This window comes from Chenopodium quinoa, unplaced genomic scaffold (genome assembly GCF_001683475.1).
Source record: "Chenopodium quinoa cultivar QQ74 unplaced genomic scaffold, ASM168347v1, whole genome shotgun sequence".
Lineage (NCBI taxonomy): Eukaryota > Viridiplantae > Streptophyta > Magnoliopsida > Caryophyllales > Amaranthaceae > Chenopodium > Chenopodium quinoa.
The window spans coordinates 10,348,293-10,371,121 of NW_018745448.1; the positions used below are offsets into that span (position 1 = coordinate 10,348,293).

At 41.7% G+C, this 22,829-nt stretch overlaps 2 protein-coding genes across 2 annotated transcripts; one reads left to right on the plus strand and one right to left on the minus strand.

The window, feature by feature from the left end:
* Positions 1 to 706: 706 nt before the first annotated feature.
* On the plus strand, positions 707 to 15,594 carry LOC110713842 (tetraspanin-8-like). Its single transcript, XM_021892277.1, has 2 exons — positions 707 to 1,307; positions 15,215 to 15,594. Exons 1-2 carry the CDS (start codon positions 801 to 803, stop codon positions 15,470 to 15,472), a joined length of 765 nt encoding a protein of 254 aa, XP_021747969.1. The 5' UTR covers positions 707 to 800; the 3' UTR covers positions 15,473 to 15,594.
* Positions 15,595 to 16,764: 1,170 nt separating this feature from the next.
* Positions 16,765 to 20,676, minus strand: LOC110713831 (tetraspanin-2-like). Its single transcript, XM_021892270.1, has 2 exons — positions 19,699 to 20,676; positions 16,765 to 17,272 (listed from the first exon to the last, which is right to left on the minus strand). Exons 1-2 carry the CDS (start codon positions 20,206 to 20,208, stop codon positions 16,988 to 16,990), a joined length of 795 nt encoding a protein of 264 aa, XP_021747962.1. The 5' UTR covers positions 20,209 to 20,676; the 3' UTR covers positions 16,765 to 16,987.
* Between the last annotated feature and the right edge of the window lie 2,153 nt (positions 20,677 to 22,829).

Sequence of the window (22,829 nt, forward strand, 5' to 3'; positions counted from 1 at the left end):
CAAGTGTGAAAAGAAAAGTTTTGCAAATATTAAGAAAAGAGAGAAAGTATAATAATAAAGTAAACTGTTTTCTTTTTTAAGGTTAAGAAGAACGAGTCACTTTTGGTGAGGTCAGATAAGGTCATGTCAATCTTAAATTTGAATCATATTAAATTATTGTATTCATACAAGTTGAAATCTAAATTGTGATTTGTTCTGGTTGGTTTTTGGGTCGGGCCAGCCTCCAGGCCCTCCACCCATAATGATAGGCTTCTTCTTAATCCTAATGCTACCAAGAAGCTACTAGAATGCTTCCCACCTACATATGCAATTAAGGTTATACAAAACAAAGTCAAAGCTTGTTCATAAAACCTCCCATCATTCTTGGAATTATTTAAGTCCATCTAGACTGTAGAGCCACTAAAACAATCAATAAAATCAGAGAAACACTTTTCTACTACTGAAAAAATCCACTACTTAATTAATTTTTTGGATTTGGGGAGATTATCCTAATACTTTAAACATTTCTTGTGATTGCTCTTGGTTTTTCTTTTGTTACGTTGCAACGTATTATATTAGTCCAATTAGCGTAATATCTTACTTCAGTACACATCATTTGTTTAATAATTTATAATTAAAGTATTATTTGTTGAACATTCAAAAATAGTGACACTTCACAAATGCCAATACCTTATTTTAATTTCCTACCTTACCTTACCTATAACAACGTTTCAATGCGTACACATTACAACTTTCAACTTTAAATACAAACTATCAACCTTGTTCATCAAATAGCATTAACTAGTTTCTAGTTAGCAAAAATGGTACGATCAAAAACACTAGTCAACTTAAATGGTGAACAACTATCCTTTACTTTTGTAATTTTTCTAGAGTTTTGTACATCGATTGTGGCAATATGCTCCGGAGGAAGCCTACTCTACCATCTAAGTTCCGGTTGCACGGGCTTTCGATACCTAGGGATGACATTAGTGGTGATCGGGGCTACACTTTTAATTCTCAGTTTTACAAATTTCTTATTGTATCGTAAACCTGAGATTTCCATAGCCAAGTCCATATGTTGCTCGGTGCCTTTGATCCTTGCCCTACTCGGCTTAGGGATCTTCGCGTTGGTGGTGAGCAGTAAAGGAGGAGGAAAGTCGATACCCGGGCAATCGTACAAGGAGTATCGTGTAGAGTCGTACTCTAAGTGGATGCAAAACAAGGTTGAGAAAAATTGGGATGAATACTATAAGAAGGTTGTTGTTGAGAATAAAGGACTTGTGTGCAATGCGCTTGCTGATGTATTAGGAATTGATCACGCTTTGACGGTACTATTTTTAAACTTTTTTTTTTTTTTTCCTTTCATATCGAGTTTCTAAAATTCAATTTTGCAAATGTTATATGAATGAACATGACCTATAAATTAAAAACTAGTTAGTCAGTTTATACCATTTCCAAATGTTACGGAGTAACTTTTTATAACTAGTGTGCAACAATCGGGCTAATGCGGCAATGCCTTCGGCTGCTACTTTAAATATATTGTACAATAGTAATGTTAAGCTAGATAAGCATATTTAACGTTTTCTTAAATTAATTATTTGATAATTATCTTGAATATGTCTTTTAATAAAGCACTTATTTGGTGCATCTTTTTTATTTATTTTGTTTAAAGTAGCTTGTGGGTTGCTTATATTCGGAGAATTATGTCGAATTTCTTGTATATTATGATCTAAAAATGTTTAGCAACTATTAATTGTTGTAATAGATGTAAAAAAAATATATAGACAGAATTTAAAAGAAGTGATGGTTTTTCAAAATTAAATAATTGAATAACAAATTAATTAAAGTAGGTGTTTCGGATGAAAACAATCGAATCTCGGAAGATCCTTTTATCTTGAGGGAACTTGGTCTCGGTCCGAACGACGCAGGAGCCGAGGGTTTCCTGCACAACAAATACACGTAAACTAGCCTCGGGGGGGACGCCGAGGAAGGCCCCTCCGATGCTTAAGTCAGTATATTAGAGAGAGAAAGCTGTGCAAGAGTTTAGTTGCTTGAGGCTTTATTGTCTTACCAAGAATTGACCAAATTGTTGGCTTTTATACCTTGGCTAATGAAGGAGGCGGATTGGGCCCGGAAGTCAGTTGGGCTGGGCCAAGCTGATTGGGCCGTTGACTGACCTTGACATGGCTTTGAGGATGTTGATTTTTGACTTTAGCATATTTGGAGAGTTGAACCTTAACCTTGGGCTTTTAATTGGATCATTCAGTGACCAGGCCCAATTGGACTAAATTGGACCCAAACAACTTGCCCCCCAGACCCGATTTGGAAGGATGACGGGTCGGGTTTGATTTAATCAGAAAAGGAGGGAAGTGAATGATTTGTTAATCCAAAAATGTGAATTTGAACCGTAATTAACCCATGATTAATGAGATAACAACAGTTAATGTGGATAATTGCGGAAGTTGGACGGGTAGTGGGCGATTTAACTGCAAGGTCGTGTGTTTAACGGTTACTTAGTGGGGTGCTTGAGAGAAATTGAAACGCAGACTCCTTGAATTCCCATTTCTGGAGATATAAATAGAGGCGCGTCTTCTCTCCCCACTCACTCATCAACACAAACCCAGAATTCTCAAGAACGCTCAAGAGCCCGCATCAAAACTTCGCAAATTCCCCGAGCATTAAGCTTAGAAGCTGAGACTTGTCACTACCAATTCGTAAATCGGCGGCTTTTGCTTCAGATCAAGGTAAATTCCTTTGATTTTATTTCATCTTTCTTCGACTTTGCACTCTTTCCCCTTTTTCGACTTTTTCCTTCGAAATTCGTCAATGGTGAGGGGAGTTAGAGGTGGAGCCCGTGCTCCAAGAAGAGCAAGGCTAATCCCCGATCCCAGGGACAGGATTGGGACCTGGAATGGACGAAGGACAGAGTCTGACCCTGCTGAAGGGGTTAGGGCGACTCCCATTTCTTCGGCTCCTCCTCAGAGAACGGATGAGCCGAGTGCTTCTGGACGGGACGATGAAATTCCCGCTGTCCTTTGGGATATCCTCCCTGGGTTTTCAGAGTGGGAGAATGCCGAAGTCGCTTCGGCCATGATAAAGAACCGCCCCTACTCATGGTGGGTAGAGAACGCCGATCAATATCGATTTGCCGAGCAAATTGAGTTGCACTACGGCATTTTTGAAGCTGATGGATATTGGTGCCGAATGCCCTCAGCATCCGATAGAATCCATCGTCCACCCCCGGGGTATGTGGGGGTGTACACGAGACAGCTTCAGTATGGGCTGAGGTTCCCTTTGGACGTTTTCGTCCGAGACTTGCTGATCCATTACAACATTTCCCTGTGCCAGCTGACCCCCACCAGCATCCGAAGGGTAATGACGTACTTATGGGTCTGCAAATTCTTCAGGTACGTGCCGAACCTGCATTGCTTCAGAAAGCTCCATCGGCTAGTGCCAAATATTCAGAGTGGGCACGGAAGCCATGGTTCTGGGTGGTATCGGATTGAGTCTCGGCCCCCGTTCCTAACCATGTGGCCGAACGACTCTTCAGACAAGGACTGGAGAGGTCAATGGATTTGGGTTAGGGCACCCACGGAGCCGAGCCACCCTTACGTTTTCAGCGCTCCCCGGTATCTTGCCGAGCCGGATCCTGATATGGGAAGTTTAGGTCCTCCCGAAGATAGCGGGCCAGACCCGAACCTTAATCAGCAGAACATCTTCGGCAAGCTGCCGAACCGGGGAGGCAGCGGCCGAATGCAGCATATCCCGGAGACTTGGCTCCCCGATACGCACTATGTTTTCCAAGAGAATATGCTGGCAGCTGTCGGCCTCAGCCGAAAGTTTAGGGATGGTAATCTTCTTCGGCTGGGGCCGAGGCCTTTTAATTATCTCTTTTCTTCTTTCATTTTGCTTTCTTGTGATGTGCCGAACTAACTGAATTGACTTCTCCCCTTTTCTTTTTCAGAACGGGACGAGACCAACGTCGGCATTGATTACGCTCGCCTTGGCGTCAACCGAGAACGAGTCGTAACTGATCGGGCTCCCCCTATCACTGAACCAAGGCGCCGAAAGGTTCACCTAGACTCTTCCCACTTCCAAATTGAGGCTGTTGCTCTGTATCAGAGGCAGAAGCCTTGGTGGAAGAAGAGAGATCCCTTGTTTCAGCTGCTGGAAGAAGAAGCTGAAGCTGCCCGTACAGCCGAAGAGGTTGCACGGGTTATTGAAGCTTGTGAAGGTGGAGAAGGGTCCTCCAGAGTTGCTGAAGAAGCTGCGGCTAGGGCAGCTGAAGAAGACGAGGCTTTGCTGAAGACCTCGGTGAGCCTTTAGACTTAACTTTGTCTTTCTTCTTTTTTTTTTTTTTTTTTTTTTACTCACACTCTTCTTCCCCCCTGTCTGTTACAGTCTGAAGAGAGTAACAGACACAGAGAAGGCAAAGCTCCTGTTCGTCCCGAAGATCAAATACAAGAGTCTTCAGACTCAGATATGGACGAGCAGCCTCTTCTGAAAAGGCGCCGAAGGATGGCCATCATCGGCCCTCATGACTTTCAGCAGAGGCCGATGACCATCGGCGTCGCAATAAGGGAACCTGAGGAAGGCAATGGATCGCCGAGGGTTCCCCAGCCAACACCCCAATCTCCTCAAAAGACCCCTCCGCCACCTCCTGAGATGGAGGTGGATCAGAGGACTCCCGAACCTAAGGGAGGGGTCCAAGAAGAAATCAAGGAGAGTGCTGCTGAGCACGGAAATAAAGATGCCGTGATGTCAAGTGCTGAAGGCTTCACGGCAGATATCGCAAGAGAGGTTGAGGCTTTCGTCCTCACCCCTGAAGAAGAGGAGGTCATAGTACTTGACTCCTCTGAGAAGGACGATGCTGAGACAACCAAAGCTAATCAAGCTCCATCGTCGTCCTTCCCTTCTTTCCAGACTCTGCATTCTGGAGAAATGGGTTTCTCGGCCCCCCGAATTCCAATCCCAGATCACATCTGGGACCTCATATGGGGTCAAAACCGAGAAGGAGCTGCAGCCTACTTCGGCAATTTTGCTGGCCTGTCCGAAGTAGATAGGGCAAGGATTTGGTCGCTGAAGGCCACTGCTGGGATGGGCGAATCCAGCAGATCAGTTCCTGACCCTGCCAGGTCCAACCAACTGCTGATGATGCAGGTAATTCTCCTTGCCTTGATTTCTTTCTGAACTCAACCTTTCAGCTATTATTTTTTACTTTTTTTAACTTGTGCCCCTGTTTTCAGTTCGTGCACAATCAGACTCTCACTGTAGAGCTGATTGATACCCTACAAGATAGGGTAGACGCTGCTGTGCACGAAAGGAAGGTGGCTGAAGAGGAAGTTAAGCTTGCTAAGCTGAAGCAAGCAGCAGCTGAAGAGAAGCAGCAGGAGGTTGAGGAGTACGGTAAGAAAGCTGCCGAAGCTCTGAAAACCTTCTGCGATGCTATGGAGATGGAGGTTTTTCCCCCACTGATGGAAGGGGAAAAATTCCTCCAGGAGCATATGGGAGTGGACGTCTCCAAGTTCAAGGCTGCTATCGAGAGCCGAATCCAAGGAGCTGCTGCACAGGCTGAGGTGCAGCATCAGCTAGAATCTCTTGAAGCCAGCAGAATGGCTGCTGAAGAGATGCTCCAAGCTAGGGATGTCCAACTCTCAAGGGCTGCTGCTGCTGCTGAAGCTCAAAGAGCTAAGCTACAAGAGGCTGAGGATCAGCTCACTGCCAAGAAGGAAGAAATGGTCCAAGTTCAGGCCGAGGCTTCCCAGGTTCAGCAAGAGTTTACCGAGCTGAAAGGCTCCTCCTCCAAGCTCGTCGATGAGCTGAAGAGATCCGAGGAAGACTTGGAGGAGACGAAGAAGAAGTTGGCCGATGCTGAGGCTCTACTCAAAGTCCGTATCTATACCCAAGAAGAGTATGAAATGGGTTTTAGAAACGGGTTCAGAGTGTGCCGAAGGGTCTGCCTTCATGCTGAGCCGAAGCTGGACTGGTCCAAATGTGCTGAATGGGTCCAAGATCCCGAAGACCCTCACATGAAGTATGCCACTCCAGCTGAAGCTGAAATTCTTAAGGCTGAGGAAGCCGAAGAGGAAGCTGAAAGACTGGAGTTGGAAGCTGAGCAGAGGGAAAGGGAGGCTCGGCAAAATGCAAAGCCCGCCTCTTCTGCTGCTGGGGCTGAGGCCACCATGGGACTCAACGCTGATCAGTCTGATCCCCCGGCTGAAGCATAGGAACTCGGGCAGTCGTCTTCAGAATCTTGCGGTTCATCATGTGCTTAACTTTAGACTCGCCGCTTTCTGAGTTTTTTGCCTTGTTTTTTGCTTCAGCTTGCCTTGTCGTACAGCAGTTTTACTTTTTGCTTATGTACGTATTTCGGCAGCTGTTATTTTCCGCTTGTGGGCGGCTGCCGACTATTTTTGTAATTCAACATTTTTATTTCAAAGAAGTTCACTTTCTCAGCTTTCTTGTGTATTTTTTCCTTCGCTTTACCAGTCTTCGCACTTTACTGCTTTCTTTGAATGATCTTTCAAATATTTGCTAAGTGCAGAACTTCGGCTAGCGAGAATCATTTCTGCTGAGACTTCTTTTTGCCGTTTGTACTCGGATGTTTTCAACTTGTGAAAAAACTGACATAAGTATCAAACTTCGGCTGAGCTGAAGGGTATTAGATCAGTTGTGCCATTTCTCTATTTCCCTCTGCCCCCCCAGAAATCTGAAGATGAGGTCTTCTGAATTCTGGAATGGCTGATAATTTTTCTCGGCTAAGCCGAGGATCTTTGAACACTTTGCTTTATTTTCTACATCTGTTTTTAAAGTACTGATTTCCCACCTGAGAGTTTTCACTCTAGAGATGGTACTCTTGTGACACTTTCTTCAATTCATCCAAGGGAACAACTATCCGAAACACCATGCCGGGGCAGCAGTTTATCTGAAGTACGAGGCATCATCATGCAATACTTCAGAGTTGCAACTACCACCCGGAACTGATTCATCCGAAGTACAAGGCATCACTATGCAATACTTCGGGGCTTTATCAGTTCCTATTTTTTAGGCTATGTTTCGGATAAGTCTATGGCCTTTTTGCCCAAAGGAACAGATTCTCCGAAGTACAAGGCATCACTATGCAATACTTCGGGCTTGTATCCTTTTTTGGCAGGTTTTACGGCTTGCTGAGGTACAAGGCATCATTATGCAATACCCCGGACAGCGCCGAATGAAACCTTGAATTTTTGAAAAACCGTAGAAAGCATAAAGACTTAAAGAATACACGCAATCTGAATGAATACTGGCTCGATGGCCTTTTTACAAACAAAATCAGTGTACTTACATGGATTGTACTATCCGAAGGATTTACACATAGTATTTTTTGAGCACATCGGCATTCCAATGGTTTTTCAGCTCGGTGCCATCCATTTGTTTGAGTCTGAAGGTACCGGGCTGAAGCTCTTGATAAATTTCATAAGGTCCCTCCCAAGATGCTGAGAGTTTGCCATGAATGCGACTTTTTTGAACAGCTGCAGCATTCCTCAAAACTAAATCCCCAACTCTGAGAGGTCGTTGATAGACTCTTCGGTTGTAGGACTTGCTCATTCTGAGCTTGTGTGCAGCCATCCTTTCTCGGGCTAGATCTCTAATCTCGTCAAGGAAGTCGAGGGACTCTTTCATGAGCTGCTCATTTTCCTCGGCTGAGAAGAGATTCACTCGTAGGCTTTCTGAGCCCACTTCCACTGGAAGCACTGCTTCGGATCCATACACCAGCTGAAAAGGTGAATGCCCCGTTGCCTCCTTCTCGGTTGTCCGGAGTGACCAGAGGGTTCCCGGAAGTTCCTCTACCCACTTGGACTTTTGATCCTCTACTCTTTTTCTGAGAGCGTTAAGGATCTGTTTATTTGCGGCTTCGGCTTGGCCATTACTCTGAGGGTGGCAAACCGCGGAGTAAGCCAATTTTATCCCGAATTGATCAGTGTATCGGCGCAAGGGCAGGTTGTCAAACTGTCTGCCGTGGTCGAACACAAAAACTTTTGGGATGCCGAACCGAGTTATTATGTTCTGCCAGATGAACTGTCTGACAGTTTGCTCAGATATGCTTGAAGCAGCTTCCGCTTCAATCCATTTGCTGAAATAGTCGATTCCGACTATCAGCCACTTTCTTTTGTATGGGGCCTCGGGAAAGGGTCCCAGAATATCCAACCCCCATTGTGCAAATGGAAGAGGATTAAGAATTGGCTGGAGATCTAGGCATGGCCGATGGATTACCGGTGCAAATTTTTGGCATTTCTCGCATTTTCTGACCATGTTCTTTGCATCCGAGATCATTGTAGGCCAAAAATACCCTGCCCTGAGAGCTTTGTGGGCTAAGGTTCTCCCTCCTATGTGGTTTCCGCAGATGCCGAGGTGAATCTCTCGGAGAATATAGTCGGCATCCGTTGGACCCACGCATTTCAATAATGGAGCGGAGAAGGATTTTCTGAGGAGTTGGCCGCCGAAGACGAGGAATCGTGAACTGGTCCGCTTTATCTTGGAGGCCGAATTCCTATCCTCGGGGAGCTCGTCCCTGAGTTTATAAGCCAGGATGTCATCCATCCAGCTCGGCTCGAGTGCAGCGCAGCAGATTGATATTTTCTCGGCTACACTCTTTTCTCGGCGCACCTCCACATCAGAGTTGAGCTTGCAAGTTTGGAGAGTGCGTCCGCTTGAGCATTTTGACCCCTTGGGATCAGCTCTACTTCGAAAGATCTCAGCTTCGCAATTGTCGATTTGATCCTTGTGAGGTAAGCTGCCATTGAAGGCTCTTTAGCCTCATACTCCCCCCGGATCTGATTGGCGACCAGCTGAGAATCTGTCTTGAGGTAGACATGCTCGGCTTCCAACGATATGCACAGGTCTAAGCCAGCAATGGCTGCTTCATATTCGGCCTCGTTGTTAGAGGCTTTGAATGAAAATTTTAGTGCATACTCGAAGGTTTTGCCTTCGGGAGAGGTGATGACGACCCCTGCCCCCGAACCGTTCACGGTGGAGGACCCATCCGTGAAGACGGTCCAGATTTTCCTCCTTGCATCCAGAGTCTCCTGATAGGAGCACTCGGCCAAGAAGTCTGCCAAGGCTTGCGCCTTGATGGCTGTTCTCGGCTGATAACCGATACTGAACTCGGTGAGCTCGAAAGCCCACTTTGCTAGTCTACCGGATTTTTCAACCTTGCCGAGGACTTTCTCTAACGGCTGATCAGTTAGAACCGCTATTTGATGAGAATCAAAATAGGGTCGCAACTTCCGAGCAGCCACCACCACTGCATAAGCCACTTTTTCTAACAATGGGTAGCGCGTCTCGGCATCCGTCAGGGTGTGGCTGACGAAATAGATCGGCTGTTGAACTTTTTCTTCTTCCCTTAGCAGCACCGCGCTTACCGTGGCTGGACTGACCGCCACGTATAAGTATAGGATGTCTCCTACGACTGGCCTTGCCAGTGTTGGGAGTTGAGCCAGGTGTTCACGGAGCTGCTGAAAAGCTGACTTTTGTTCGTCTCCCCATTCAATGCCTTTTGAATTTTGGAGCTTCAGCGCCTTGAAGAAAGGGAGCCCTTTGTCTGAGGCTCGTGAGATGAACCTGGACAAGGCAGCCATTCTCCCGGCTAGACGCTGAATATCCCTTTTTGTCTTCGGCTCGGGGAGGTCTAAAGCAGCTTGTACTTTGGCGGGGTTTGCATCAATCCCCCTCTTGCTGACCATGAAGCCGAGGAACTTGCCTGACTTCACGCCGAAGACACATTTCTTCGGATTCAGCTTCATTTTGTATTTTCTGAGGGTGGCGAAGGTTTCGGCTAGGTCCGTGACATGATCTTTTTCTTTTATGCTTTTGACGATTGAGTCGTCAACATAAACCTCCATGTTTCGGCCTTTTTGCTCGGCGAAAACCTGATCAACCAACCTCTGATATGTTGCCCCCGCATTTTTCAATCCGAAGGGCATCATTCTGTAATTGTACAACCCGGAACTTGTTATGAACGCTGTTTTAGCTCGGTCCTCGGGGTGCATGAAGATCTGATGGTATCCCGAGAATGCGTCCATGAAACTGAGCAGAGCATGCCCGCTTGTCGAGTCGACCAGTTGGTCGATCCTCGGCAGCGGATAGGAGTCCTTGGGACATGCCCTATTCAGGTCCGTGAAGTCAACGCACATCCTCCAGTCACCATTTGCCTTCTGAACCATTACAACATTGGCCAGCCACTCCGGATACTGACAGGGTTCAATGAACCCAGCATCTAGGAGCTTATCGACCTCAGCTGCGATGTTCTGGTTCTTTTCGGCGGAGTAGTTCCGCTTTTTCTGCTTAATGGGTCGACTGGAGGGGTCGACATTAAGCCTATGGGAGACGAAGTCCGGATCAATCCCGGGCATTTCTGCGGCTGAGAAGGCGAACACGTCTCCACTGGCCCGTAGGAGTTGGACGAGTGCCGCACGGGTGTTTGGCTCCAGTGACGACCCGATGCTAACACATCTGTTCGGATCTCCTACGGTCAGTTCTATTGACTCGGTCAGGTCATCCGTCTCCATGCTCTTAGAGTTGGATTCCTCGAATTCCGGCCTGCTATCAATATTAGCAGACTTTCCTGACCGCGGCTGGCCATCAGAGTCGTTCGGCTCTGAGGCGGAGTCAGCCTTTTGGCCCCCATCAGATTTCTCGTTGTCTGGGGCTTCATTAGCCGAAACGTCTGAGCCTCTCGGCTTTTTGGCGTTTCGGTCCCGGTGCTTTTCCTCCCCATCGCCACGGTCGCCTCGGCGAGACGTGGATGGCTTGAGGTGATTGCATCGGCGGGCTTCTTTTGACTGCCCTTTATTTTCTCGGAGCGTCCCTCGTCTGAAACGTATATCATGATTTGATGATACGTGGAGACGACTCCTTGAATGCCGTGAATGAGGGGTCTCCCCATGATCACGTTGTATGCAGATGGAGCATCTACGACCAAAAATTCGGCCATGATATTCCTAGCTGCTCGGCCTTCGCCGATGGTGACAGGAAGTGTAATCTTCCCGTCAGGATACGAGGAAGAGCCGTTGAATCCAGACACCGGGTAGGGTGCGGGGTCCAGGTGCTCGGCTCCCATCCTCAGCTGGTCGAACGCTCCTCGGAAGAGGATGTTCGCCCCGCTACCGCCGTCGACGAGGGTCCGCCAGACGTTGCGGTTGGCGATGCCCAGAATGATTACTAGTGGGTCATCGTGGGGGTATACCACCCCCTCACAGTCTTCGGCTGTGAACAGGATGTTCGGCGCCGGTGACTGGGACTGCCGAAGCTCAGCCTGATGAATCTGATGGGTTAGACCCCTCAGTTGGCGTTTGGCTGTGCCTCGCGAGATTCCCCCGGAAATAACTAGGATGTCGAGGGACTCCTTGCCCTGAGGTCCCTTATCCTTCTTCCGAGCGAAGTTGAGGTCCTGCCGAGAATCTTTTTCAGCTTTTTTCTCCTCGCGCCTGTCCGCGAGGTATTGGCTCAGGTATCCCTTGCGGACCAGATCCTCAATCTGGTCCTTCAGCTGGACGCAGTCCTCGGTGCGATGTCCGGGTGAGTCATGGAACTCGCACCACTGGTCCTTTCCCCTCGTCTGATGCCAGGGAGGCAACGGACGAGGTTTTTTGAATCTCCCCTCGTCCTTCGTCGTGCTGAAAATCTTAGCACGGGGAAGGGAGAGTGGAGTGTATGAATCGTACCTTCCCGTGTAGGGAAAGTGTCTTTCCTTCTTCGGCTCGGCAGCAGAGGACGGTTCTGAGGCCTTAGCCTTCCCTTTCCTCTGCGCCGAGACTTCGGGCTGCTGCCCTTTCGGCTTCTCAATTCTCGGACGAGACTGAGACCTGGATCTGTTCCACTCCTCGGCTCGGATGAACCTATCCGATGCTTCCAAGGCTTCCTCCAGGGTCTGCGGGGGATGCATGACCATGAAGTCCAGGAACTTTCCAGCTTGGAGGCCGTTCCGTAGCGCGAACACGGCCAGGCCTTGATCCAGGCTTGTGATTCCGGATGACTCGTTGCTGAAGCGAGTCAGATAGTCGCGGAGGCTCTCGTCCTCCGCCTGCTGCAGACTCATTAGCTCTGCAGTGGTCTTCTCTCGGCGGTTGGCCGTAGAGAATTTGCTCTTGAACTTGTTGGAGAGGTCGTTCCAACCGGTTATGGAGCCTTCCTTGAGCCCTTTGGTGATCCAGGATTGGGCAACACCTTTGAGGGTCGTAGGAAAGTATTTACACCAGGTAGCCTCAGACCTCGGGTTCAGATACATGTGCCCCTCGTAAGAGGCAATGTGATCCTTAGGATCTGAGGTACCATCGTAAGTAATATGTGCCGGGATTTTGACCGTTGGCACATGCTCTTCCAGAATCCACTTCTGGAAGGGCGAGTTCGATGGAACCATGACCGCCTTCCCCTTGTACCCGGCCTCAGGGACCTCGCTCCCTCCTCTCTCAGAGGTGGAAGTGGTTTTCGTCCCCGGCTGAGACAAGGTTGGGTGGGGTCCGGTATCCTCTGGGAAGGTGAGGCGGCTATGCACACTCACCTCCCTCGAACCCAAGCGTTCGTGAACGCTTTGGCGGGCGAATTCCGGGTCCTTGGAGGGCCCCATGGAATTCTGAGCTTCGGAGTGGTCAGAGGGTTGAGGGTTCCTCCTCCTCTCCTTACTGGAGTTTCGGGTGTCCCCTCGCCACCTCTGGCCGAGCTGTCTATGTGGTGGAACTTGTCCACCATCATCCTGACCGATCCTCCTTTTCAGGTTTCTCGGCTGGTGATCATCAGGCATCTGGATTGGAGCCCCTTGAGCTTTAAGGAACTCCATGCAGATGGCCACTGCTCTGGCCACTTCCTCGGTGGAGGGTCCGGAGGGAGGAGTCTCCCGCGGATGTGACCTGGATTGCACGCTATGGCGCGGCGGGGAGTTCCTCGCACCTGAGCCACTCGGTCTCGGGGATGGCCCCGGCTGCCGAGTGTGGTGCGAGGTGTTCTCCTCCTGGAGGCTAGGACCTCTTGAGGCTTCCCTTTCCGGAGAAATGGGGGCCTCCGATTCGGAAGAGGCTTGCTCCGGGGAGGGATAAACCGGCTGGCGTTCCCTCACCGTAATCTGGCCTCCTCCCTTCTTAGCCTTCTTGGAACTCTTTCCACTCTTAGTCATGGCGACTGCCGGAGTGTTTGATGACTGACGCGAAATTTAGTAGCGTTCCCCACAGACGGCGCCAAATTGTTTCGGATGAAAACAATCGAATCTCGGAAGATCCTTTTATCTTGAGGGAACTTGGTCTCGGTCCGAACGACGCAGGAGCCGAGGGTTTCCTGCACAACAAATACACGTAAACTAGCCTCGGGGGGGACGCCGAGGAAGGCCCCTCCGATGCTTAAGTCAGTATATTAGAGAGAGAAAGCTGTGCAAGAGTTTAGTTGCTTGAGGCTTTATTGTCTTACCAAGAATTGACCAAATTGTTGGCTTTTATACCTTGGCTAATGAAGGAGGCGGATTGGGCCCGGAAGTCAGTTGGGCTGGGCCAAGCTGATTGGGCCGTTGACTGACCTTGACATGGCTTTGAGGATGTTGATTTTTGACTTTAGCATATTTGGAGAGTTGAACCTTAACCTTGGGCTTTTAATTGGATCATTCAGTGACCAGGCCCAATTGGACTAAATTGGACCCAAACAGTAGGTAATAAGCTATTTTGTATATAAATTTAATTGACGTATAATCACTAATCATAGTGAACGAATTATTACAATTTAAAACTTATTTGCACTTATATAAACTAATACTCCCTCTGTCCTTTGAGTAGATTCCTACTTCTCTCTATTATGTGAGAAATAAATGCTAAAAGTATAAATCTAATTAAAGGACGGAAAGAGTTTTTTTTTTTTTTTTTTTTTTTTGTGAGCAAGTTCAAACGTTGGCACACTTATAGTGTAAAAAGGGGTAATATATGACACATATCATGTTGGGAATATTTTTTTAATATTTATAGGGAAAATACAAGTTAATCTGCCAGATAAACGAATTTTTGTTAATCTGATGGCATTTTAGTAAATATATTGAAAAAGCGGAATCATTTATTCAGTACTTTTAGTGAGCTGTCTAATTACTGTTTGCTTTTTACTTTTACTGTTTGAGGAGGAAATTACAGATGTACTGTACCCCTCAACTAGTACATGAAAAGACGCATATACCTCTTCACTGCAACTTGAAAAGACAATTATACCGCCGATAAACAAATCTAATCTAATCTAATATATATAAATAAAGTAGGCATTTTTCGGGAGCATTTGAAGCGTCACGTAAGCAAAGGTATTATTTTGTCCAATGTAAAATTAGATTAATAATTTATTTTAGAATTAAAAAATTTACTCGCCACCTAAGCAAAGTGACGAATAAGATTTAAGAATTTTGACACATAGGTAAAAACAACGAATATAGAATAATTAAAATTTAGATTACTTTTTCTTTCAAAAAAAAATTTAAATTACTTTTAAAACCCAATAATTATCTCTCTAAAAAAATAAGTAATAATTATCTTTTTTATATGTATGGATGCAAATTTTAAATCGCAAATATCTTTAATCTCTCCCTAGAAAATATTGTAAAAATTTGATTTTAATAATGTAATTATCAGGACGAGTAAAACTAAATCTCCTATGACTGATTTCCCATAATATTGTATAGTTAAACGATTATAAATGAGACTAACATTTTAAACAGAACGAGTATATTAAATAAAAATAAACGCATAGGTAGAAGACTTTTTTTATCAATAAAAAAACGAGATTTGTCATTTATATTGTGAATGAAAAATTTAAATTGTCACATAAGCAAAATGAGTGAATAAAGTTTGGGATTTTAAATTCAAGCGTCACATAAAATAAATAAAACAACAAAAGATAACTTCAGTGTAAAAATTAAAAAAATTATCTTTTGATATTAGGAATTTTATCCATATATTTAGTGAATGATCTTCATAAATATACACAATTTTAAATTAAATAAAATAATTACTAGAACCGTGCATCGCTTACACCTAGTTTTGTTTATTTGGGGAATTGACTGGGTATCCCTCATATTTATATATATAAATAAATTAAATTAAATAATAATATAATACATTTATGCCTATTTGTAGTTTGAAGCCTTGAAGGTATCAATGTTTAAAATTATGCATTGACACTCTATCTAAATTGAGTACTCGGTATGAAACTAATCAAGAGTATTTTTTAACGAATTTTACAGTCTGGTTGTTGCAAGCCCCCAGAAAATTGTAACTTCAATAACACAAACCCAAAAGTTTGGGTAAAGCCAGCAAACAGTAATGGTAACTACTCCGAAGATGACTGCAATAGATGGGATGATGATCCGAACACCTTATGCTTCAACTGCCGATCATGTAAGGCCGGTTTCCTCGAAGACGTTACGAGTCACTGGTTTTTCGTATGCATAATTTTACGAGTCACTGCAATAGACGTTACGAGTCACCACGATTGGATGTAGTTTTTCGTATCGATTATTGAGGCCAACCCCAGCGATATTGAAAACCACTACCAAAGGTTAAGGCAACGGGGGATATTGTATCGAATGACTATTCATTGGGAATTAAAGTTTTTTGTTGCAATTACAATCGATACTAAAGGTTAAAATAATCGCTACGAAAAGGTTATTTTCTTGTAGTGCTAGCCGTCCGCGCCTACCCCTCCCTTCCCCTACCCCGTCCCAATGCTGCGCCGCTTTCCCCCCAATCCCCCGGCCCTATGCCGGTGTTGCGACCCACCTCTACCCCCAATCCCCTCCTTTTTCAATTCGATTTCTGCCAACCACGACCGAAACTCCCTTTAAACTTCTCCAACCATTCGAAACACCCTCGAAACCCCGGCCCTCCCCCACTCCAGAAAACCCCCCAACAACCACTTCCTCACCCTCGAAAACCCTAGCCGCTAGGATTTCGATGTAAGAGGAGTGGTGTTTAGAAGTTCTCAAAATGGGGGAGGGGCTTTAATCTATTGATGGTTGCGTGGGGGTTTCGGAGAGAGGGGACGGTGGTTTAGAGGGAATGCTGGAGCGGCAACTCTAGTGGTGGGGGAAGGACGACGGTCCGACGAGGGAGCTGACTGGGCTGGGCGGGTTGTCGGATTGGCTGAGTGAGTTTTTTTTTTATATATTTTTAACCAATTAATTTGCGACTACACACACACACACACATATATATATATACCGGTATTTGGGATTGAAGAAAAAGAAGAAGATCTCCCAAAATTCAGATTATTCCAAATCGAATAATTCAAATTTGGAATTATTCTAACAAAAGTGATGAAAGTTGAGGATTATTATTTCTAATTTTTTTCTAAATTAATTAATATGAAGTACTAAGTAAATATGTCTATGCAATGTGAGACACGGCCTAATTGACATATGACATACATGATAGGATTTGGAACAAATTTTGTACTTTAAGTACACTTAGTTGCTGATTTTTCAAACATTGTTATACTAATATATATTCTTGTATCCAATTATTCAATGGTATACAGACAATAAGCTAGGTCAACTTCGTTTTTCTCCAACGTGGTTATGATTTATCCCAAATTCCCAATCCTCAATTAAGGACTATAAGATACTTTAATCTATCATATATTTGATGTCAATATATTATTAATCCAGTGATTTTTAAAAATATGAAGCACTTCATATTACAGAATGAAGATGATTAGAATATAAAAATGTCATGATTATATTAACAAGAAAATCGATGAGGGGTTTTTTTTTTTTTTTTTTTTTTTTCAAAACAACTAATACTCAACAGAGTATCTATTATAATAAATATTAATAACATAAAATTACAGAGTACGTATCTTAGGCTTCATAATATTGTAATTCATATGATACTTGAATTATATGTATATACTAGTATTCGTATACTATACATTGTTGTACCATTTTACCTTACGTACTAGATTTGAGATTGTACAAATGCATGTGCATAAATCGTATGGATTGGAGTACATATTCATCCTACCTTAATTCTTCGTGTTCCTTAACAAGCATTCTTGGCAATATGAAACCAGAAACAAAGAACAGCCATGCTATAACGACAATAGTGCCACTAATTGTCCATGCTTTCTTCAATTCTTGAGCGTAACCAAGCTTGCATACTTGACAATTATAACAAAGCTTCTTTGGGTCATTTTCCCATTCATAGCAGTCAGGATTTGAGTAGGTACCGTTTGATGGCTTGATCCAAATAGTAGGGCTTGAGAAACTAAAGTTGCACTCCAACGGCGGCTTGCAACATTCCGACTATATTAAGTAATAAACAAATATTAAGAAAAGGAAAAGGTATTGATGTGACCTTTAATAAGTGTTTGTTTGGTTCAACATGGAAAATAAATTTTCACGTGAAATCATATATCATGGAAAGTTATTTTCTTTGCTAATTACATAAAAATTTAACAAAAGCGTTTGGTTGACATCATGGGCGGAATTAGTATTTCCGAGGAAATAACTTCCTACGTATTGTAGGAATTCACTCACCCAGAGGGGTTTGGTGAGATATTTCTCATGCTATGTAGGAATTTATATTTCCCTTGAAAATTTTATTTCCTAGGAATTTCTAACTAAATACAACATATTTTAGCTATTGCCTAGGAATTTCTATTTTCAAGGAAAATATCATCCAACCAAACAAGCACTAATTAGATACTTATTAGGGAGTATTTTTATTATTTCTGACACTAGATATTTATATTGCCCTTTTATTCATTTTTCCTTTTTCATTATTGATAACACAATCTAGACTTGATTTGAGTAATTTGAATAGCTATCTTAGGTGTTGTATGATTAAGTACTCACAATCTGGACTTGATTTGAGTAATTTGAATAGATCTCTTTATAGGTGTCACAAAATTATGCCCAAATCGTTTTAGTACGGCCATTATCTCATGGGCAAACGGACAAATTAACTTGACATGAATCAGCCCAACTGTCCAAGGCTCGTTGTAGGTGTCACGAAATTAAGCATTGGCTGAGATCGCCGTCAAAATTGAACATTTAATATCACAAAAATAAACATTTCTAACTGAACATATTTTACAAAAAATTTGTATTTCTCAATAAGCAAATGTTCATTTTCATGTTGTATGATATTCATTCTTATAAAATAAATGTTTATTTTTATATCGTATGGTGTTCATTCTTATAAAAAAATTTCATTTTATTTATTAATTAATACTACGTACAAATTTTTGTGTATGTTCAGTTGTATTAAATGTTCGCTTTTATTTTACTCAAAAAAAAATGTTCGCTTTTATTTTACTCAAAAAAAAAAATGTTCGCTTTTATTTTACTCAAAAAAAAAATTTGTTCGCTTTTATAATAAAGTATGTTCAATTAACATTAGCATTAATAATGTTAGACATTAGCATGTTGTTCATTACTAAAAAGACATATTGTTGATTTATTTAATGGGTATTAAATCATATAGCTCAATTGTAAGATATCCATTCAAGAGAATAGAACAAATCAAGGTATTTAACTTGAAGCTTAAAAAACTATTGATGAATAAGCAATAACACCGTATGTTTATTTATTATAACTGTAATGTTTAGTTATATAATATTAAATGTACAATTTTTTTTTTAAGTTTCATAGTCTATTTATTTTACTCTTATATACTCTTATATTATAAATGTTCGTTTTTATATAATTCAATGTTCAGAGATAAATGATCATTTTTTTCTAGTAAATGTTCATTTGCTGGACGTGACCTCAACCAGCGCTGGCTGAGCGCGACCTCAGCCAAAAATTTGCGTGTGACTAAGTCCAAATCGTTTCCAATAATAATTGGGCTCAAGTTAAGATAATAGACTCCCTACCTAAACCCCAATCCATTTGAAAAAGCAACATTAATCCTCTTATTTTTTAATAAGGATTACAACAACTAAACTTTTACACAAGTCATGTAATTAGTGTAATTCCTTTGTCCACATATAAAGATCTATAAGTGAGTAAAATGAGGGTGATTTCTATAGAAATGTTTAGAAAAGTTATAAATTCTAAGAATATGTCACTTTTTGCTAATATTCCCTACATAATGTTCACGTCATCAATAGTTTTATTTTTTAATTTTTTTACTAGTTTACAACAAAACCGCTAATTCAATTAGCGGTTTTATCAAAGGAAAACCCCTAATTGAATTAGCGGTTTCTATTATTTTGTTTTGTATACATCAATTTGAAGTAAGTAAACCGCTAATTTAGTGTTCGTTTGGCATCACTGTGGTTTTCTGTTTTTTGGTTTTTTAAAAGTATATTATATATGTCACATAATGAATCAAAAATTATTTAGACTTGTTAAAATCATGATAATTTTGAAAACTGACAACTGAAAAGTGGAAACATCTTTGTCTTGTTTTCTGTTTTTGATTTTTAGTTTTCAAAAAAATAGGAAACTGAAAACCATAAATGATGCCAAAAATTAGCGGTTTTACTTAAAAAAAAAATTAAGACATGAATGGTATATAGGGAATATCTATAAAAACTAGCAATCTTGGAAATTTATAACTTTTCTAACAATATTGATGGAAATCAATGAAATCACTCGTAAAATCATAGTATAGTATTGTAAGTGAAAAATAAATTAATTAATTAATTTAAAAATAAAAAAAAATAATAAAAAAAAAAAAAAAAAAAAAAACTCTTAATCACGTGTAACAAATACGTACGTACCTCAATAGGAGTCAACTTTCTAGCAAAAAATTGATCTTGAGTATCATCAGCAAACTTTTGCCGTAAATGACCGCATACATTGCTATCTTGGTAAAGGCAATGTTTGATGTTCATCCATCTTTCGGGGCTAGAAATCCACTTCTCAAGCTCGGCGAAACCGACGGTGCTTTGTGTAAGAGCATAGAGGCTAGCAAACAATATAAGGAGGACAAGCTGTAGCCCAAAGCAAGTAACGGCAATGATCACACGCTTGTTACCAGACTCGCCGTTTTTCAAATTGTGGCGCATTGGCATAACAAACAGGCACAAGACCGTAACGATTAGGCCGAATCCTGCACCAACGTAGACAATTGACGTGAATTCTCCACGCCCATCATACGTCGCATTCGTGTTGATGCCTAGGCACATGTCGCTTGGCTGGTTCAATAGCCAAAACCCCGTCGACACAATCGTGATCATTGCAGTAGTTACACTTAAGGTAATCAGTCCACTGATTATCCATTTATTCATAATTTTCTACTCTTCTTGTTAAATTGCTAGTAGGAGATTATTGTGTACCACACACTTGCGAAGTTACGAGAAAGAGAGTTGAGAAGGGAGGTGGTGAATTGAAATAGGTGTTGTTTCTCTATATATATATTATTGTGAGGTTTGTTTTATGATCATCGTAGGCTATACATATACATATACATATACACCAAAAGAATGACAAAGGTAGAACGACGGACAAATTACTCCCAAAAAATTACATATAAATTAAGCAAAAAGTCTCTTTTTAACTTCTGAAAAATCCAAGAGCGATAATTTAAAAAAAAAAAAAAAACAAATTGAATAATAATTAAAAAAAAAAAAAAAAGAACGAACTTGTTTTAGCTTTGATTGAAGGAAATCTATGTGATTATCTTTTGTGTAGTAAACTTTATCCCACATCCCGTTAATTTATACTATTACTACTATTTACTTAGATATGATGGTTTATTGTCGCAGCATCTTTCATGAAACACGTCCTAATTAAGAATTAAACTTTGCTAGAGTTCTTATCTTTAAAGATTATATCATGGATTTAAGTGTCATTATGACCCTTTCCATGTCCGTACATGAAATTTTTTCTTTATTTTATGTTAATGAGAATTAATTAGTCGAGTTATCTAAGCATAAATAATTAAGGAACAAATGAGTGGTCGACAACAATCATTTGCGGGAGTTTTCATCCATAATAATTTAATCCAACTTGTCGAAGATTTTAACATGATTCATGAGGGAGCAAACTGTATAGTCTTGATACAACCAATATAAAATACCTACTAAATATAATATTGCAAGATTAAGGAGTATAATACTAAAAGAGTGTGGATGAATTGATTCCAATGTCTTTTTCTTATGACTCTATCTCAACTAATCTAAGAACCTAAATAAATTAGTATTGTACATTTGTACTATAATTAACTTCACGATTAACCAATTAAGTAATACTCCTTGATCTTAGCTAGTGGATGGAAGGGTATAGGGGGCGGGGAATTGGACTAGTAAAAGTAGACTATTTGTTAAGTGAAATAATAACCCTTATACAAGTAATCAAGTGTGTTTTTTTAATAACTTATGATTTTTACAAGTTTTGACAAAAATAAGTATTTACTAAAGGAAATTTGTAGTATGAAATAATTACTTTGTAAGTATTATGTGTATAATAATGAAGGTCTTCTGTTCACCTTAATTTCAGTTCAGTTTAATTTAGCTCCAATCACTTCAGTTCAGTTCCTAATTTCCTTCTCTTAAAAACAATTTATTTAAACTCTATTCAATTCAGTTTAGTTCAGTTCAGCCCCAATCAATTCAGTTCAGTTCAGTTAATTTCAATAAATCGGAATAGACCCTAACAGCTAGTTTCATAAGGTTTGCTATTAAGTCCATCCCACAATCAAGCCCACCATACTTGCTAAAATAGTGTCACCAGTTTGAGTCGTTTGACAATTGTTATCGAACTATAAACGTATTGATACTTCATTAGATTTATTTTTCCATCTCATAATGTTCAAAAAGTTGAAAAGAACTTAAATAATACCTCCGTTTCTTATTATTTGCAACTTTAAAATATTTTATATCTCACAAATAATACCCCAAAGTTGCAACTAATAAGAAATGGAGGTAATAGGTCTTCAGACATTTGCATTGTTTCTCTCACATGGTTTAATCTGAACATACTCTTATAATTTACCGTCTGACTTTTTATATATAGGCAATAATTTCTTAAGATCTTAAACAATCATTAGATTCCCATTTCATTCATGGTGGTCTAATTTAAACATTCTTTTTAACCGCCTACCTTGTATAAAAATGTCAATATATTTTTTTATTTACAAAGTTTCACTTCAAAGAAAACAGACAAAACGATAATAAATAAACTGACGCTTCCTAGCTGAAGTCGCTAACAGGTGGGTAGGGAATACAACATCGCGAGAAACCTTCTTTAGATGACAGACACAGTAAAGGAAGGAAGAATGTCTCTGGTTGTTAATGGAGCCACACAGACGAGATCTCTCCAGTATGATTGTCCCCAAGAGCATAAAGAATGGCCACACAGTCAGTGTGAATTTGCAGAAGGGTAAAACCACGGCTAAGCGCTATTCGTAAAGCAAAAAGATAGGCGAGCAAGTCTTCTTGAAAAGCTGAAAGAGCAAAGCAAGCTCGAGAGCCACCCCCTAAGCAGCTATCAATGTCAATCAAAGAAAAACACCAACCGATACCAGCATTACAGTCCTTAGAGTCCTAGGCGAAGGAATTTAATCCGTGAGTATAGCTTTGCATTCACTGTCAATTTATACAAAATACAAGGGCTTAAGTTCAGCCACTAACTAATGCTACAAACTAAGAATAGCTATATACGAAATATTCTAGGCACTAATCTAGGAAACAATATATTTGCAAGGTCAAAGATATATATGATAAATATATATCTTAACACACCCCCTTAGTCAAAGCGGAAGGAGGACGGACACTTAGATTATCTCTTAAATCTTCAAATAACACCCGGGTAGTCCTTTTGTAAAGATGTCCGCAATTTGGTGCCTAGATGGAACATGGAGGACTCGCACTTCACCTCTAGCCACCTTTTCACGAACGAAAAGAATGTA